Source organism: Rhineura floridana, chromosome 4, assembly GCF_030035675.1.
Source record: "Rhineura floridana isolate rRhiFlo1 chromosome 4, rRhiFlo1.hap2, whole genome shotgun sequence".
In the NCBI taxonomy this organism is placed as follows: domain Eukaryota; kingdom Metazoa; phylum Chordata; class Lepidosauria; order Squamata; family Rhineuridae; genus Rhineura; species Rhineura floridana.
In genome coordinates, this window is record NC_084483.1 from 176471068 (window position 1) to 176485745 (window position 14678).

At 38.1% G+C, this 14678-nt stretch overlaps 1 protein-coding gene across 11 annotated transcripts in view; it reads right to left on the reverse strand.

Moving 5' to 3' along the window:
- SYT14 (synaptotagmin 14) overlaps window positions 1-14678 on the reverse strand; it is a 120176-nt gene that overhangs the window by 85989 nt on the left and 19509 nt on the right. For 9 of the 11 annotated variants that reach the window (XM_061625307.1, XM_061625306.1, XM_061625315.1 and 6 more), the window contains 2 exons: window positions 12560-12724; window positions 8856-9074 (listed from right to left, as the gene is read on the reverse strand). In XM_061625307.1, the coding sequence (XP_061481291.1) occupies window positions 8856-9074; window positions 12560-12724 (384 nt within the window). Of the gene's footprint in view, window positions 1-8855; window positions 9075-10663; window positions 11851-12559; window positions 12725-14678 lie in introns of those variants that run through there. The other 2 variants (XM_061625305.1, XM_061625304.1) reach the window with 1 other exon arrangement.

Genomic DNA, 14678 nt, shown 5'->3' on the forward strand with positions numbered 1-14678 from the left:
ATGGTCAGGGATTATAGGAGGTGTACTCTGGCAAATCTGCAGGGTACAGGTTCCCCATCCCTGGGTAGGGGTTACAGGTGGGCTGGGTCAATTGAGCTGTTGGACCAGCTCAGAATTAACTGCTTTTAACAACTGGTAAAGAAAAATGGGATTGCAGGGACTCCCCATTGGTTCAGCTGAGAGACCAGGGGCTTTTGGCACCTCCTGTCCTTGAACTCTTTTCATTCCAGCTACTTGTTACAAGAACAGTGAAACTAAGAACTAGTTCCCAAGTTTATTTTTTTCCTCCTCCCACTCAACCCTTTTTCCATTGTGTCTTTTAGATTACAAGTCTAGAGGGCACAGTCTTGTTGATATTTATAAGCTAATATGGAAGTCTTTTGGCGGGGGCTGAGCAATGGGGTAAACATACCAAAAATCTTTAACTAGAATTTCAATTAAAGAGAGAGAGCAGCTAGGTAACAAGGTGAGCACAAAGTTGTTATTGTTGGTTTTTGTATTTTCTGTGTACACCACTTTCTGGAATTCTGAAAAATTCTGGTGGGCTTGCTTCCTGAGATTCCCTAAGGCACTTGAACATTCCTTGCTGACACTTGCTGGAGATTCATTAGCAGCAGAATCTGGTGACTGAAGTGTCCCTCCCTATCTCAGAAGCAATGAATACTGACTAAGACCACAAGCAGGGTCTAAAGTACTCCTTCCAAAGTTGTGATCCTGTCAATGGTTCAAATCCTGTCAATATTGCTGCAGTTAAGAAAATCTTCCTTTTTTTCTGAGGAGACTTCAAAGAATTCAGTGTGGTTCAGGCAGAATCCTTATAGGTATGAAGCTATATATACAGGTTCACAATAGGGATGTACTAGAATTCCATTCAATTCTGAATTTTCCATTAATTTGCTTATTCTCAATCACTGAGGATCAGATTTTAATGTAGCGAATTTCTGTAGCTATTTTTGAAAACGGATTTTTTTTAATTTAAAAAATCTGGCTCGAAAACATCAATTGTAAGAATGATAATTTATTGATATTTCCTTTTAAAATATCAGTATTTCCTTCAAAATATTGATATTTTAAAGGAAATATCAATTTCCTTCAAATATCAATATTTCTTTTTAAAATATTGATATTAATATTGATATTTTTCTGAGCCAAAAAAACCATATATCAGTAAAAGCAATGGCTAGCGGATACAGATCAAACTTGAATCAATGCCAGCCTGTTAGGTCAACGAAATGCTTTCAAACTGGTACCAGCCAACGGATCTCTACTCACAATGAATAATAATTCTGCCAGTTCTTTCTATTAGCTAATTAATGCTATCTAAACAATTATTACATAGTGCTTTAGTATATTTGGGATATGAACAACTCATATAGTCTAGTATACTGGATTTCAAATATTTGTATTTTTTTAAAAACAGACTGCTTACGTGAAACTATTGCTCTTCGAGTGGTTATCTGTGCAGTCACAGATATGGGTTCTGTGCCTACATAAAGTTCAGAATCTTCTAGAGCTATATGATAAGTTTTAGCAGGAAGCCTACCCTCACGGTGTACATTTAAGGGACATGGCTTCTGCTTCTCTGCCCAGTTCCTAACAGAGCACTGCAGTGGCTATATAAGAAAGAGACCCTGAGTTTTTATAGGGTCGTCAAAACAGAAGAAAGGATAAGGGTCAGGCTAGAAGGCAGCCAACTTAAAAGGCATGGGTGTGACAGACATTCAGGTTATGTAAAGATTGTTCCAATCTTGAGAAGAGGTTAGAATAAAACTCAAATAACGCAATGTCCTGGTTGAAGTGAAATCCGAATACCACCTTCAATAGAAGAGGCATGTCTGGCTTCACCACCGCCTTATCCCTGCAAATATCCCTAGGTATGGCAAATCCAAGATTAGAGCACAACATTCACTACCTGCCTCACAAAGGTGATAGCCACAGGAAAAATGATTTAAACATAAGTAACCAGAGACCACATGCAACCAGTGGTTCAAAGGATTTTGTCATTAACTGGGTGAGGACCACTGTAGGTTCCATGGAAGCAGGACAGAGATTCAACAATTCCCTCATAAATTGTTTCACTAATGGAGGAGAAAACACAGAATGGTTAACATAACAATAAAAAGTGGAAATCACCACCAAGAAAACTTTAAAGGACAAAGCTAGTCTCTCAGATTTAAGAAAGAGCAGAAAGTGTAGTAAGACAGAGCAGGAAATGTAGTATATCCCAGGATATCTCAGGAAAATGGGTAGAATCCAAGCAGCCCCACAAAATGTAGATGGCTTACACACTGCTTCCAGAACTCCTTCTGTCTCATCAGTAAGGCAGGGTAGGTCCAGATCTTCTGTCAGTTTGAGACAGAAGACAAACGAATGAACAATAATCTCTGTCCTCTACAGAGAGAAAGTCTGAAGCTCCTGCCAGACAACAATAGTTCAGATGAGAGAATAGGAACAGGGCTGTGAACTATAGCTGCCGCAGACACTATAGAAACTAAAAATCAGTTGCTTTCAGGTGTGACTAACTTCAGGTTTATTCTTAAGAGAATCAGCAACAAAGCATTACTTGTGTTTCAGTGTTATCATCTATTTACTGTAGAAGAATTTCATGTGTTCTATTAATATTAAATAATAATTTGCCACCAAAGACTATTCATAGCCCCTATACAGTTTACCAATGCGCAGTCTCTGCAAATGCAAAATAGTTTGTATTTTTATCGCTCTAGCTAAAACTCTGTAGCTTCCTAGAAGACTGCAAAAGCAAACCTGTTTTAAAAATGTTCCTGCAGATGTGATATAGTGGCACCAGAAAAGGAACAATTATATACAGACATATGTTTTTCTAACCATAATTGCTATCACAATTAAATAAACCTAGCAACTGATAAGCCTACTGAAAACCAAAAACCTAAAAAATTCAAGGGAGTAACTTATTTGTTTCTCATCAAACACCATCTTTATATACACATTTTTGTAAATAATTAAAGTAGTTCTCTATTATTTCATATGTGTATACTTATATAAAGTTACACAGTCTGCTGCTATTTAAAACTTCACCTTCAAGGTTGCAGTGATATTTTTCTAAAACCCAAATATATGTTTCAACACAATTTATGCTGCAAGACTAAAATGTTTCTTGATGTTCTTCACTTCTAATCTGAAACTTTCAGAAAATTCATGAACAGACTAGTAGAACTTTTTAGCCTCTTTTATGGCCTGCTGGGTCCTGCTTTCTCTGTCACTAAAGTCCTATGCTGTGCAGAATTCTCTCCTTCACGAATCAGGTGCAACCATGAACGTTCTTCTTTATGTTTTCCTGCATTCAAAGCAAATGTATTTGTATTTGTATCACAGTAACATTTCAAAAGTTTCTTACATTGAAATAATTCAGAAATAAGCTTAAATATATTTATACATGCACATGTATCTGATATAAGAATCTGTTCCCCAAGAAACTCCCAGCCAGGTTCTCCTCCCCACTGTGCTATACCAGCTGTTCCCCAAGAAACAACTTGTGCTAAAAATCTCACGTGAACAGTCTACCTACATCAGCACTGTAACACTGAAGCTGCAAAGTCATGCAAGATCATGGCTCCACTTCTGTGAAAAGAAAGCCCAGTCCCAACTTTTTTTTTCATTCAAAAACTGTGATCACATGTGAGTTCACCTTTCTGATGTTACATTGCATGGCTGGTTTGTGAGCCACTTTTTTGTGCAAGCTGATCACAGGCATATTGTCAGAACCATAAAAAGCAGAGGAGATAACTTTTAATACACTGTTTATGGTTTGCCACAAAAATTTATACTACTGAAAATGCAAAACTTTTAACGACAGTTCAACTGTCTACCTGCCAGTGCCAAAAACAGAAAACAAACTTCAGTTATATAGGCAATTATCTCAAGGAGCACATGCACCTTCTCCAGAGCCCAGCCTAAGTACAATGTGGCTTTGCAAATAAGACCACTAAGGCTACTATTCCATGTGCCCACAGTAATTCTTTTATTATTTGTGACTCATCAATAGCTTAAAATAGGGATGAGGAACCTGTGCCCTCCAGATGTGATTGAACTACAGCTCTTATCAGGCCAGTCAATTGGCAATGCTGACTGGGACCAATTGGAGTACATCAACAACATCTGGTGTCCAGAAGTTCCCCACCCCTGGCCTAAAAGAAACCAAGAACCAACTCTCTTCCTGTTTGCAAAGGCTTCCCTGTCTGGTCATCTAAAGGTATTCTGCCTCACTCAGAGTGAGAAGGTGACTGGCTATTTACAAGCCTCACAGTGCTGCCTCCAATTATGTGTGTGTGTGTTATGTGCCTTCAAGTTGATTATGACTTATGGCGACCCTATGAATCAGCAACCTCCAACAGCATCTGTTGTAAACCACCCTGTAAGTTTAGGTCTGTGGCTTCCTTTATGGAGGCAGCTGCACAAATAAAAATATTAATAGGTTGTGTCTGACTAAATCATACTTAGAGTAAACCTACTGAAATAAATGAACAAGTTAGTCCTTATGAACTTACAGCCCTATGACTTCCATTAGGTTTATGCATGAATAACTAAACGGAGTTGCATCAAATTACACATATGAAAAGAAAGATCACAGTGTGGTGGATTGTCAAAGGAAGGGCATGGCAGGTTGTACTGTCCCTGAGTCAACCCTTTTGTTATTATTTTAGAGAGTTCCCAGGTCTCTTACTAGTATGCCTGCACTCTGCCTCAACAATCTAAATGTGCAAATACACCAATAGATCTAGAAAGAACAGCAGAGCCTTCTCACTCACATTCCCAAACCACAAAGCCTGTTGATCATCATTACATCAGACTTGCATGGAATCAACTTCTATAGGTTTACATCCAGTTTTTAGGTTCAATAAATTATTAGTTCTAAAAGTTATTAGAGCATGCTAGGAACTTGACTTCACTCAAAGACAGGAGGCTACATCAAAGGAAAACAAGGGAAGCAGTGCCACCATTAGCCTAGTCAGAAATCAGCTCCATCAGCCTCCTCCATCCATCAACTGTCACTGGGCAGCAGCCAGTTCATCAGTGACAGCAGATGGAAGCGGGTCACTCCATTGGCTTTGCTAAGAGACCAGTGACTTTTGGGCCCTCTTTTCCTTGAACTCTTTCCATTCCAGTTGGTCATTATAAGAACTTCATAGCTAAAAATAGTGTCTGACCTTGCTTTCTTCCTCTTCTGTCTCACCCCCCCCTTGTTAGTGTCGTATCTTTTTGACTATAAGTCTGAGGACATGGACTGTATTGTAACTGATCTTTGTAAGCCCGTCTGGGAGACTTTTTTGAGGGGGTTAAGAGTGGGGTAAAAATGATTCAAATAAATAAAATAATTAAAATGTGTCCCAGAATAAAGAATTGATTATTACTGGTGATTCCTCACTTTTGTAAAAAACATGCGGCAATATGTAGAAATGCTGCATTGTTAAGCAAATGAAGGTTCAGCACATTGTACAGCTATTTCTCCTTTCTTGTATTCCTCTCCATGCCCCATACAACCATACTTATACCTGTTATCAGATTGGTCCTTACAACAAGCATTCCTACAAAAACCAAGAACCATGTTATTTATGTAAAATAAGCATACCCCATCCCAAAATTCAGATCAGGCTCTCAAAGGCCTCCAAGACTTGGCAAACCATAGCCTGCAAGTCTAACTTCTGCTATGGTCTTCAAACCATTAGTGTGCCCATCTATCACCCTGCCCACTTTATGTTATGTAGAATAGGAGGTAAGGAGGGCTCATTTCATAACTTGAAGGATGCAGCAGAGTCTTGGGCCTAGACGGTACTACATATGTGTAGTGTGCTGAGAAGAGAGATCTCCCATGGCTGTACCATACCTTCACAGTGGCTTCTGAGGCTTAAGACTCTGCTGTGGGTTTGGGGCCACCATGAATACTGTTTCTATACTAAGTGTAAGAGAGCAGAGAAGACTCCATTTGTGGCCTAAAGGCCACATCAGAAGATTGGCTTCCAAGCAAATCCTGACATTCTGGAGTATTTCCTCTTATGAACTGAGAATAAAAAGGCTGTTTTCCTAGCACAAAGGATATGTGTGCTAGTCAGTGTCAAGCCTCCGCTCTCTCTCAACGAGCAGGGAGGGGGAAGGCATGAATTGCAGGCGCCTCCACGGCCAGAAGGCGCGGAAGGTCCAGCTGTTGTTGTGTCTTTTCCAGCCTTGGACGAAGGGAGTGTGTTAGATGCTCCGCCAATTCCCACGGGTGAACCCTCCCTCTTTCAGGATAGTGCTCAGCCTCCAAACGCCCTCTCAGAGCCGTTAGGGGAGGATTCCGAAAGAGCAGTAACTCCTCCTTTGCCAAGCTGTGAAAGAGCAGTAACTTCCCCTTTGTCCACCCATAACTTAGAGATGTCTGAGGCTTCCCCGCCTTCTACTTCCCTGTCTGTTGATAAGGACCCTGTTTTGTCAGAAGAGCCCTTGGAAGTTCGCCCCCCTTCACCTCGCCCTCGACGTCGGGAAAAGCGTACTGGTCAGAGGGCGGGGGTACGAAGCAGGGAGAGATTGCGCTCCAAAACTTCCCCTATATAAGTCTGCTGAGTTTGGAGGGGGGTGTTGCATCAACTCTCTTTTACGTTGCAGAGCATGTCTAAAGTGTTATTAGGGAATTATAGTGAGTTATTGTAGGAACTCTATGAAGCGCACTGCTTTTAATGTATCCATTACTCTAATAAAACAAGATTTACTTGCACCAACGTCTCAGCCTCTTGGGTCCAACTCTGGACAGGACAGTCAGAACTCACTATAGGTTTTAAATAGCTAAGTGACAGATACTTCCCTAAGTGATAGCCGCTCTCCTCCCCTGATGTCCTAAACTCCATTCCCATCTGCTTTTTTCTTTATGCCGTTAAATAATTCCTCTTTCCTCCTCCATGCAGCCTCTCCCTCATTGCTCCCTTCGGAATTTGTATGGTACAAGGAAAAATCTTTACAAACTTTAACCCATATCTTAGAGAATGTCTGAAGTGAAATGTAATGTAGAAGAGCTCTCCTCATTCTTGTAAAAAGTTCCTGCACAAGATCCTACAAAAAGAAGATTGTGCATAGTAGTGTTGTGGGAAGCCAAAAGAGGGAGTTATTTGGCAAGCAGATGAGGGAAGAGGACATCCTCAGAGCCAAAAAGAAACACTACATGAGATAGGTGAGAGACAGCCAACAAATAAGAGAAAAATGAGGAAGTGAATGAGTTAGTGTGGCAGAGAAAGTACTAGCAGGTTTGATAGGTATGCCAGCTTCAGAATAATCCATCTTTGCACCAAATATAGACCAGGAAATGCTGGTGCTGGAACCATTTTCCATATGCTCCTTTCAAGCTGACTACAGACTTGTCACTATTTTACCATGAGGAAAAATGAGCCCAAACTTATATGCTACAACAGCGAAGAAGTGATGCCTGCCTTAAAGGGTCACAAAATACTTGACAACAGTGAGTTTACAGAAAACAGTAGGAACTACCCAAAGAATGGGCGGGGGGATCTCATTAACATCATCCAAAAACTATGTAATACATTTTGAATTGGCATGATTCTTTGTTAAGGAACTATGGATTTATGAAAACACCATATGAAAACACTTTGTTCATTAGGAGTTGACACAATATACTTAGCCCTAATGAAGTAGGAACCATTGTTAGTTAAGAAGTTGAGAAATTCAAATGGAATGGATGCCAGGCTGTTCAAACAATTAACTCATGCCTCCTTCTTTGTATTATCTTAAGGACAGATTTTATCCCCCTTTTCCTTATTCCACAATGCAGAATTAAGTGTCTTTTATTATCTTTACGTTCTGATGATTCCCTATCCCAAAGTTTGAACACACACTAGAATTTTCCATTACCTCCTTAGAAGTTATCCAAGAGTAGAAGAAATAATCCAAAATCATGTGTCACAGGTGGTGCAATGCTTTAGCCACTACCGAGGGGACAAGCCATCCCTTAGCCCTTACAGTATTCTTATTACGCCCTAAGGTGATTTACAGACATTATGTGCCAACAGGACATCTATCAATATTATATGTGTTTCCCGAATTTACCCAACTAACTTTCAAATAGTTGGTCTTCTTCTGTCATGAATGAGGTTCTTAAATAAACTCACAAGAGGAAGTATATATAAAACTGGAAATAAATTCTCTTATGGCTCCACAGTTCAACCAGATCATCACCAGAGTTCTCAGCTGGCAATTTTCTATAATCCAACTAAGTATGACTTTCAGGGGTCATGTTATCTGGTATCCCAGTAAAAACATAGTAGGGCCAGCACAAGCACTTTTAGTTGATAACAGTGACTTCTAAATAATCCAAGTCAGAACCAGAGTCAGTACAAACCATCTGGGTGAGACAATATAAAAAAGAGGACTGTACCTTTAAGAGTTCTGTAGAAGAGGGAATGTAAGCAGAAATTGCTTGCACAAGTAACACCTGCTGACAATCCCTCTTTTATGCAGCTATTAAAGGTACAGAGCCCTGTTGTCTTCTTCACCTGATCAGTGATACATCGCATGTTTCACATCCCAGACAACTCATCAAAAATGTTTACATACTTTTAAAACAGTTCAATACATTACAATAAGTTGTCAACATCTAAGCTTTTTGTTAAAGGTTTCAAATATTCAGGAATGTTGACAAAATGTTTGGAAAGCACTGAGCAATAAAAAAGTAAAAGATTTCCCCCAAATCACTAATTATTTCAGCCCAACTCACAGTTTAAATTGTACCGGTACCTTTAGAGTTAATGTCTTGCAACTGTAATATCTTTACCTATAGGGCTTTTTGATAAATGTGAAATAAGATGAAGTAAAAACTATTGTAAATGACATCATACCTTCATCTACTGAGGCTTCACTACTGTATCCATCATACTCTGCAGACAAGGGGCTATATTTTTGTCTGGTTTCCCAAATATAGTTTTTCTGTTGTCTGTTATCGCTTGCTGGTGGCCTTGAACTTTGTGTTCTGGACAAGGCTTCATGGTATTTACCCAGCCCCTCATCTTCGCTTTCAGATGATGAACCATGCTGATCTTTATTGATGTATGAGTTATCTATTTTGGAGGAAAAAAAGAAGAGGGAGGGGAAATGGTAACATATGGCACCATAAAGATTAGTGCTAAAATTATAATAGGTAAACATTTAACTGTTAATATATTTTCCAAACAGAAGGTAATACAGTTCACATTTTAACCAAGTTTAGGCAACTGCTCAAACTTCAAAATAAGTATACCATCATAAACATGTTTATTTTGTGTTTCTACTATTCCTGGCTACATTGTTTCTTTTAGCAAGAAATATTCAGGCTTTTAAAGGAAAGAACAGAGGTATTTTCCTAAATACATTACTTTTGCTGCCACCCATTGGAATCAAGAAAGATATTTTTTCCCCAAGCATTTGTTTTTGTTTTGTCTCCTCTCTCTGCTTGGCCCCACTCCCCAGATTTACGAAGGTATTTTATAATTTGATTTAAGGGCTTATTATACCTTGATGCCAACATTCGTTTTCACATATATCTGCAAAATTTAGGATACCTACAGTATACAGCATCACTCACAGTAGCTTTAAATAATGCTTGACATTATTATATGCTTCGACTAATTTTAGAGAAAATATGTTTTAGGGTGCAGTCCAACTTATAAAGGAGGCTGACAGCAGCGGAGCCGGTGGAAGGGGCCGCCACAACCAACCTCTGTTCAGGCATTGCTGGAAGGGGAGGATGCTGGCTGCACCAGAAAGGCACAGCAAATAGAAACAACATGCATATTTCCTTCTGCACCCCTTTTCTCAGCATAGCGGCTGCCAGGACAGAGAGCCATAGGACCAAGCCAAGTGGACTCAGTATGCAGCGGAAGTCCCCCTTCCCTCGGTTCTGTACCTGACACACCACCAGAATGCCCCTTTTGGGGGTCTTCTGCTAGCTCCACTTGTGCCCATCTCAACAGAGCTGACTGTGCCCAGGGAGGAATTCTGCCAGCGGAGCTGGACAGCACTGACATCCTTCTTCCTCCACCACAGCTCTGCCGCATCCTGAAGCCCCTCAGCCTGGGCTATTTACCAGGTGGACTGTGCGGTTAACAGATTAGTTATTTTGACTTGTCGCATGATGTCTTCATGATTTGTATGTTATTTTCTCTTTTTAAGTATTACTCAGTCCTGACAAAGAACTACACATAGCTTCAAACACATTAGGTTTCCCGATTTTATTTCTTATAATAAATCTACCTCTGCACACTATGTCCTGACCCACTGATATAAAGTAAACAACAAACACAGAATTCAAGTACCATGTACAAAAATATTCTTGTCACCCAGTATAATTCATACAAAGATGTATGAAATATTCACGAGAATAATAGAAAAAATGGGGGGGGGGAAGTTGATTAGTCAGTATTCAAAAGTGAGTAGCATTATTCAGGAATCAGGACAGAAAAATATTCAAAACCAGTTTTCAAGAAGTATAAATAAAATTAGGTAAAGCAAATTTAAGGGAAAGTAATATACATATAAAAGAGAGTTTCCACTCAAAGGACTGTTTTAAAGATTGTTATAAATTAAATCCATAAAACAGTTGGGAAAAGAAGTATGTAGTAAAAGATCCAGGAACAGCCAAATTGACAAAGTATGATATAAGACACCTCACCTTTCTCTGGTGTCTTCTTACTACTCACTTCTTTTGAAATAATAGATGGTGCATTTTCTTCCTGCTTTGTTACAGACTGTCTGTGGCCATCAGAAAATGTTTTGCATTTCTTTTCTTTTACATCATTAACCCCATGTGCTTTTTTAGATTTTAGCTCTTGCAATGTTGATGTTTGCTCTTCATTTTTTTCAGAATTCCTGGATGCACTGTTCCCTTCTTTGCTGTTTTGGAAGTCAGCTCCTGGTGATCTTTGTTTCATTTTTTTATGCACCTGGCCCTTAGATTGTTCTAACACTGCATGCGATTCTTTATTTAGTCCTTTATTAAGGGATTCCTCTGGTCTATATGTATTGCAGTTCTGACTAATATCTTTTGAAAACATAACATTTTCCAAGTATTCATTTCCTGTTTGACTTTTGTGTTTTGCATGCTTTATTGAACTATTCACTGCCTTGCAAACTTCTGCATTAAGAAGTTCATTAGGTTCAATATCATTTAGGTGATTTTGCATTTTGTCTTTATTATGATGGAATTCTCTATCATCATTTGTACTTTGATTTAAAGAATCAATTTGTCTGTATTTCTCTTCTGCATTACACCCTTTCCCTCTCATATACTTTTCTTTATCATGATTTAATGGTATTATATTTTCCTCTTTATCTGCTACAGATTTATCTTCTTGTGGGGTAGCAATATCATCTGTCCGAAGGCTGTTGATCATGCTTGTTACCTGCTCTGTAACTGAGTCAGCTACTGTATAGCTGACATCTCCAACAGCACTGGTTAAATCATCTACAGCATTACTGAATGTGTCAACTAGAGAAGATATAGAAGGAAGGCTGAGATTTTGTTGAAAATTTTTGAAAAATGCCATATTTCAATTGTCTGTTAATAAATTATTGTAGAGGAAGAGCTACTACTTTGTGAATATGTCACTCCTCAAACTCGTTATTTATTTTGCTTCAGTGTCCTAAATCCTATCCTTTAAAGTTTAAACTGAGAGCATTGCAGGTTAATCCTTTTCTGAAGTCTGTTATCTTAAAAGCAATAAATAGGAGCAAATGATTTCTACGTGAAGCCAGAATCAATTGTTTCTGTTTTTGCAATATTATATTAAAACTCATCAACTAATTATAACATAACCAGACATTTAAATTATATGGAAAGTGTTCGATTTTACTCTATACCTGCAAAGAAAAGGTTTAAACATATTTAAATAACGTACTACAAATACAGATATATTGTATTATTACAAAACAATGATCTACTCAATGACATGCACCCCACATTCTCTCTGTTATTAAGAAACTATGAAACATGCCTTAGTATGGACTTCATTCTTAACATTGTGTTCACCAAGACCATAAGAATTCTATATCCATGGGCAACACAGCGTACAAAGATAAACACACAAGTCCAGTAAAATCAATGGGTTTAGGCATGCCAAAGTCTTTGTTGGATTGTGGTCAAGGAATGCAGTTCAGTTCAATTAAGATTATTAAGTGTTTTGCCTCTGTAAATAAAAAAGGTCCATTCCATCAGTACTGAAATTCAGGAATATTTAAGAGTTTGCCCCTTTTAGTTGAGAAAATATTGTTCCTTGCTATATGATAGCTGTCATCTAACTATTCTTATTAATTTTATTTGGGAAATATAAAACCATTTGTTACTTTCCACTATCTAAAATTTCAACCCCTAAACTAGATTTAACAGAACCCACAAACCATACAATTCTGATTAAGTACTACAGAGGGATGTGCAAAATTATTTTGGATTTCATAATATATTTTCTTATTCAAGCTAATATTTTATACCTTTGTAAGATCATTCATATTATATTACTCTATGGTTTTGCTATGTTTTTCACAGTCATACATCACAGAATTTGATACTTACAAAGTTTGTCCTGTGAATTTTTTCTGGCATTGTATCGTGAATTGAGGTCTGGGAAACCTCCAATATTTTCAAAACACATCTTCTTGTTAATATATAGAAAAAGAATCAACAACAGGATAATAAACACTCCAACTGCTGACAGAAATCCAACTGCCTCAGGAGATACTAGAAGAAACACAAACAATGACTAGACTAGAAAGCAAAAACATTTTATTAAAATCAGATTATTAGTTAATCACACCCAGACTCACACTTACATGCAAGCATATAAGAGGCGGAAGACGAAACAAGATGCCTTCTATCATATTCCCCTTCAGCCAGGTGGTTACATGGGACACTGCCTTTTCAGCAGTGGTAACTAGGCTACCCAGGGGACTTCCTTTCTTCCTTTTTTGTTGGTTTTTAGGCATCAGGTCAAGGAAGTTTTATTCCAAAAGATTTGGGGGCTCAATAGAGTTCATAGAATAGAGTTTAACTACTGGTGCTTTGTTTGAATGTTTTTGTTTAATGTGTATATCCCACCCTGCCAATTGTGAAATCTATGATGATTTGGCTCAATATCAAGGGCTGTATACACATCACATATCTGAATAACATTTAAAGAACATTTCCCCCCACCTCCACCAAAGAATCTGGGGAACTGACATTTACGCCTCACAGAACCACAATTCCCAGCACCCTTTAACACACTACAGTTCCCAGGATTCTGTGGGCGGAGGGTGTGTATCAGTATGTACTGAAGACCAGTGTCTGGAAAAGTGGAAGTGGTATTTTTTCCCCATAGACAGCAACTTTATGTTTACTTCTAAGTTTCATATAATCAGTGTGACCTACTAATGTACACAACATTTAAATCAATGTTTAAAATCACACCCTTTAGCCTGAAATTCAGGAATGTTTTTTACTGTTAATAAACAGTTACCATACATGGACATCTATGTGGACCCTGCTCTTGTGAATGGATTCAACACATACTCTGCCACACAATCATCGTGTAGCAATCAAGGTTTAAAAAGTAGTGACTGGCCCAGAAACAGCAGGTGAGGTGGTGAATCCATTAAAAAAAATAGCTTGTCCTTGTGGATCTCTTCCAAGGAGGTGACTTTATTTATTTCTTTTATTACATTTCTAGATTGCCCATAATTCAAGTATTCTAGATGGTTTACAAAAATCAATAAAATATGCAAAAACAATTCAAATTAAAACAATCTCAAACACAAATAACATAAAACACACCCAAAACACCATTAAAAACAGACTAGCATAAAATTTACATTAAAAACAGCCTAAAGAAACAGCAAAAGGAAAGCAATTTGTGCCCAGATCTAAATATACTAAAACATATAATTAAAAGGCCCAACTAAAAAGACTATAGCATAGGTGCCAGGAAAGCCTCTGTGGAGAGGGCATTCCATAACTGGACTGCCATTACTAAAAAGGACTCTCCCTAGTGGCTACCCACCCAGTTAAGAGAAGGACCTCCAATTATCTTAAAGACTAGGCAAGTAAGTATATATGGAAGGAGGTGATCCTTTAGATAACCTGTTCTTATAGAACTTCTCCATATTCACTTCAGGGTGAAAAAATTACCATGTGAATCAGCCCTTCCACATCATAATGTACTCAAACAGCCACTCTAAAAGTTGTAAGAACAAACCCTCCTATGCTTGTTAAAAGCACATCGCTGGTCCATGTTGAGATCTAATGACCCCAGTTAATTCATAGTTTACCAAATCACTGAAATATATTTGACAACTTGTGAATGCATTTGGTACATGCAGAGCGTCCCAAAAAAACTTCAAAGGACCAGAGATTGCAACACAGTAACTTTAATTAATTAACCTATTTTGCTTAGAAAAAATTATAAAACACTTAATAAAAAAAGAATCATGAAGTGGTATACAGAAAATGCTATAAAATAATTATCAATAATAGACAGATACAATCAGAAAAAATTAAAAACAAGCATACATAACTGCATTATGTCTGGGTAGGCTTGCTGATTTTTTTTTTAAATCAGGCATCTGAAACAGTGTAACAAAGGAATTTGCGTAATGTTAATAGGCAGGAAGTTCCAAAGCATAAGACTAACCATGCGAAAAGACGGACTTCTTGCCAG